Source organism: Phaethon lepturus, unplaced genomic scaffold (genome assembly GCF_000687285.1).
Source record: "Phaethon lepturus isolate BGI_N335 unplaced genomic scaffold, ASM68728v1 scaffold47676, whole genome shotgun sequence".
NCBI classification, from domain to species: Eukaryota; Metazoa; Chordata; class Aves; order Phaethontiformes; family Phaethontidae; genus Phaethon; species Phaethon lepturus.
Genome location: NW_010546427.1, coordinates 1 through 4455, shown reverse-complemented (window position 1 = coordinate 4455; position 4455 = coordinate 1). Strand labels below are relative to the sequence as shown.

The 4455-nt window shown below is 42.5% G+C and overlaps 1 protein-coding gene across 1 annotated transcript in view; it reads right to left on the bottom strand.

Moving 5' to 3' along the window:
* The window catches only part of LOC104622489 (scaffold attachment factor B1-like), a gene marked incomplete at its 3' end in the record, with an annotated part of 5436 nt that extends 1407 nt beyond the window's left edge, over positions 1–4029 (bottom strand). Inside the window, exons 1-4 of the mRNA XM_010289290.1 lie at positions 3844–4029; positions 2846–2933; positions 1052–1116; positions 685–963 (exon numbers count right to left, since the gene is read on the bottom strand). Coding sequence (XP_010287592.1) covers positions 685–963; positions 1052–1116; positions 2846–2933; positions 3844–4029 — 618 coding nt within the window. The remainder of the gene's footprint in view (positions 1–684; positions 964–1051; positions 1117–2845; positions 2934–3843) is intronic.
* Between the last annotated feature and the right edge of the window lie 426 nt (positions 4030–4455).

Here is a 4455-nt window from a genome sequence, read left to right as displayed (position 1 = left end):
GCAGGCGGGACACACCACCCAACTTGAGAATCTTGTAGTCCAGACTGATGACACAACGTGCAGAGACAACCAAGAGCTATGCTTCCCTATTAAACGGGGCACAAATAACTTTCTTCAAATGCTTTGTTGTACATTTCAGCAGATAAACACTTGACTTTTGGGGAAAAAAATTATCTTCTAGCCCAGATGGACAATGTCATATAACCAGTGTAACAGCCAGACAAACACGGAAAGCCAATATAAAAATACTTTCAACAACCGAGTCACTGCAAGACCCTATCTTAACAGAAATATAATCTACAATATAGTTCCCAGAATGTTGCTGTTCAGCTGAAGTGAAGTAAATAAGGCTACAGCATTTGTATGCCTCACATGTCCTCCTAAATAAAGGAAAGATATGAAAATGGAAATGTAAACATAAGGTGAAACAGAGACTTCAAGGCATGATTAAAACGAATGCTTTCTGGATTACTATTAATTTGTACAGTCATGTGTGTACAAACAACATCTAAGCATTTTAAAATCAAGAATGCTATTTCCACAAATACATAAAAGAAAAAGCAATGACCATCAGAACCAGTAGAGCCCCAAATTGTTTCACATACTTTTTAGCTACTGTTTTGCTATTTAATTAAAAAACAACAACAACATGAATCTGATTCCACACATGTCAGAGATGCATACCATCACTACTGGTATTTCTCTTGATTCTTCTTTAATTTCTGAAAATTGTAGGGATGCCTCCAAGTTACCTACAGCATATTCTGTAGGCTGATCTGGAATTTCTTTCACTTCTGCATCAGCATTTTCTTTACTATCAGACAGTGAGTCAAGAATATTATCAGCACTGTAATCCTCTCCGCAATCTACCGCATTGCCATTATCTATTTCAGCTTCATCTAACACACTAATATCCATCATGTCAATATCCTGCAAGTTATCCAAACTTGCTTCAATATCCTCCTGTAAAAAGAAAAAAAGTATATATAATAGTCATTGTAACTTGAAAGCAATGCTATCATCACTTTGTGTCAAACACTGTCTCACATACCTGTCCATCTCCTGAATCCTCTTCCAGGCCATTATCTTCTACTCCCTCTTCCTCTGGTCTACGTCCTAGCAACATTATGATTGTTAGAATAAAAAGAAGGTAACAGTATGTATCCTTCAAGTTTTATTTTTTCAGCAGAGTTGATATTCCATTTGGTTTAGTTATGTGCTTTTCCCTTATTTTCCACAACTGAGTGTTTATATCCCATCCCAGTTCAGTAACTGACAAACATGCTACAGTCTGAGGTCTGTCACAAGTTCAAGAAGTACCACTGTGCACTCCCCAGAACATTTGGCACAGCTGAGATTGCAGTAATTTATTATCTCAACTTTTCCATTTTTTACAGACATTTACTAGGAGGAAAAAAGAAAAAAGCAACCAAACAAAAAACCCAACACAAAACAATGAAAAAAAAATACTCTATGTGTAAGCATTACGACAGTGCTCCGTTCACCAGCTAGACACATAATATCAGAATTGACATTACTGAAAACAGTACACTAGTTTCAGCACCAAATAGTAACTCCTCAAACTCAGAGCTGCTTAATCTTTTAAGAGTGTTATTTTCCTCAAAAACTACAAGCACATTACATAAAAAAGGGAAAGGGGTTTTAGAGCTAAGAGGAACAGCTCAACTATTTCCATCCCTACAACTAAAAGTGCGATAATACCTTAGGTATTTTTCCGAGACTTGAAAATGAACACAATTACCAAAGTTCTCTCTGCTTTTACCCACACTTGTGACATTTGTTGTCCTTCCAGTTAAGATTTCACATTTTAGTTTGCAAGGAAATGTAACATCACTTCAAATTGGATGTAACAAAAGAAATACAAGTCAAATAAATTAGTTGGCAAAACATTTGAGCTTCATCTCACAAATTTACATTTTGTGTAAATCAAAATTAATAATTTAATTAAAATCCTTCATCTAAACTAGTCATTCTGCTCAGCTGTAATACAAAAGTTTCAACATTATTTGATTACAAAACAAGATCAAACTGTGCTAATTAACTAATTTCAGAAAAATAGCAGATTAATTTTTAAAAGTAAGGATTATGTAAGACTATGTCTCACCATTAGAAAAATCATGCATAGAGAAAGCCTTAGAAACATATCCAGTTTCAGATACCGATTAAAAACTAGTCTTCTGGGGAGAAAAACGAGACTGCTATTAGCTATGAAGCATAAGCATAACACACTACAGAGGTTATCTTGAATTTGCTAGAAACCCCGCATTTCTACCTCACAAAAAACCCTTATCTTTTTCTAAAGTAAAGGTACAGTCACGTAAAAAAAAAAAAAACTATCTATTTGAAAACACTGCTTCAGCGTTACTTAGTAATTCCTGCTACAAATTTCAGGGAACTCTTGAGAACAAACCAACAGATCCTTCCAGTGGACCAATTCCTGCCTTATTAAATTACATGAAATTCTGTGAATAAACAACTAGTAAGTTTAGTAACTACAGCCTATCCCTAGAAACTTGGGCACAAATGTGGGGAAGAGTACCAGTAACATATGGCATTAAAGGTCAGAACCAAGGAACAGAAGATTCAACCATGCTTAATTTCTTCCAGAGTACCAGTTTTACCCAAATCTGGCACAGGCAAGTAATGTTAGCTATAGCTTTGGGTCCGCAACACATTCAGCAGCAGTGCAAAAATTAAACCAAGCCCTCTTCTAAAAGGAAAAGTAGACTTCATAAAAAAGATTAGCAAGGTTCTATTTAATGAGTAAAAGTTGCTACAAAACCCAAGGGGGATGAGGTGGAGATCCTCTCTAACTGCCCTGTACCTTTGCTGCTTCTTTTTGGAGTTTTCTTCATGCTATTTTCTGAAGCCACTGGAATTTCATCAGGATTCCCCCCTTCCTCCTCAATAGCCTATTAAGGGGAAAAGATAAAAGACAGATATCTAAGACAGACATAAACAATCCATTAGTGCATTTCTGTTGAGTTTAAAAGCTGGACAGCAGAAGCAGAAAAATAACAAAAGACGAATCTAGCACTTTGAATCAGACAGCTGCAACTTGATACACAAACCAAAGACCACCAAATCAAAGCAACAAGCACGCAGGAAACACTAATTCGTTAGTGTAAAGTTTCTGGAAAGCAGTCAGGCGCATAACCTAAAGACAAATCCTACAGCGTTTGCAACAAGTGCACAAATACCCGGGGCGTTGTGACAGAGAAAGAACCTCGGTTCTAGGAGACAGCAAACCTAAGTTCGATGAAGGCGGTCCACATGCTACTAACATACCAAACATTCTGATAAGGGTACAGTGTACAAGCTACCAGCTAGCAAGCCAGAAAAAAAATCAGTACGCAGCAAAAAGCCTAGTAGATAGTGTATGGAACGACAAATCCAGGAGCTCAATGCATGGCGGAAAGCCCAGTGATGCATGAGGCTAGGAACACTCGGGCCGAGTGTCACGGCGGACGCGCTGTGCTATGCAAGTCTAGGAAACTGGGGGGGATGGAGGGGGAGGGGTGTCGCTGCGTGGACGTAAACTCCAGACTCGCACACGTAGATCCCACCGCTACTACATGAGACCGACAATCTCAGGGGCGAGCCTGGGACGGCCAAGTATGAGGCCATGCCCGCACTGGGCCTGGCGGGTTCCACGGAACCACCCCCAGAGCCCGGCGCATGCACCCTGCTCCCCGCAGCCCCATTCCCTTCGCTCTGCGGCGGTTTGGCGCCATTTTCCTCAGCAGTGCCTGGCGGGCTACAGTCGCGCACGCGCAGGCTACGCCTCTCCGTCAGGCAGCCCCGGCGCGTCTCCCTCCTCACCTTCCTGAGTCTCTCCATGAGGACGCTCTTATTTCCACCGCTATCCAAATTGCGGCGCTTGAGTTCAGCCCGCAAGTCTATCACGCGCAGTTCGCTCAGCCGCCGGCGGTTTTCAGACTCCGAACTGGTTTTTTTTGCCAGGCCCTCGGGCTCCCCCCCCCCAGCCGCTGCCTGACTCTCCGCCATGGGGCCGTTGTTTCAACTCGCACGCACGGAGCAAGGCAGGATAAAATCAACGGCGAAAAGCCGCAGTTGCAGCACAAAATGGTGGCAAAAGAGAGACGCACTGAAGAGAAAGGGGGAGGGAAGGAAAGAAACGACAGCCCGCACGCGCGTTGACCAGCAGGCCCGAACGCCTTGCGCACATGCGTAGAAGAACCACTCCGCACAGGAGCGACTATTGCAGAAACGCATGCGCCCTACTTCCTTTTCCTACCTCACCGCAAGAATGCGCAACCGCAGTCTGTTTCCGCCCTCGGGCGCGTGCGCGCAAGAACGCACGCGCCGTCCTTAGGCGCGGGCGACACCGTCTGCGCATGTGCATGAGTTGTCATTCAAGTTTTCTTCCCGGCCCCGCCTTCCTCCTCCCCCCTGCTTGTCGTAGCCTTTCTC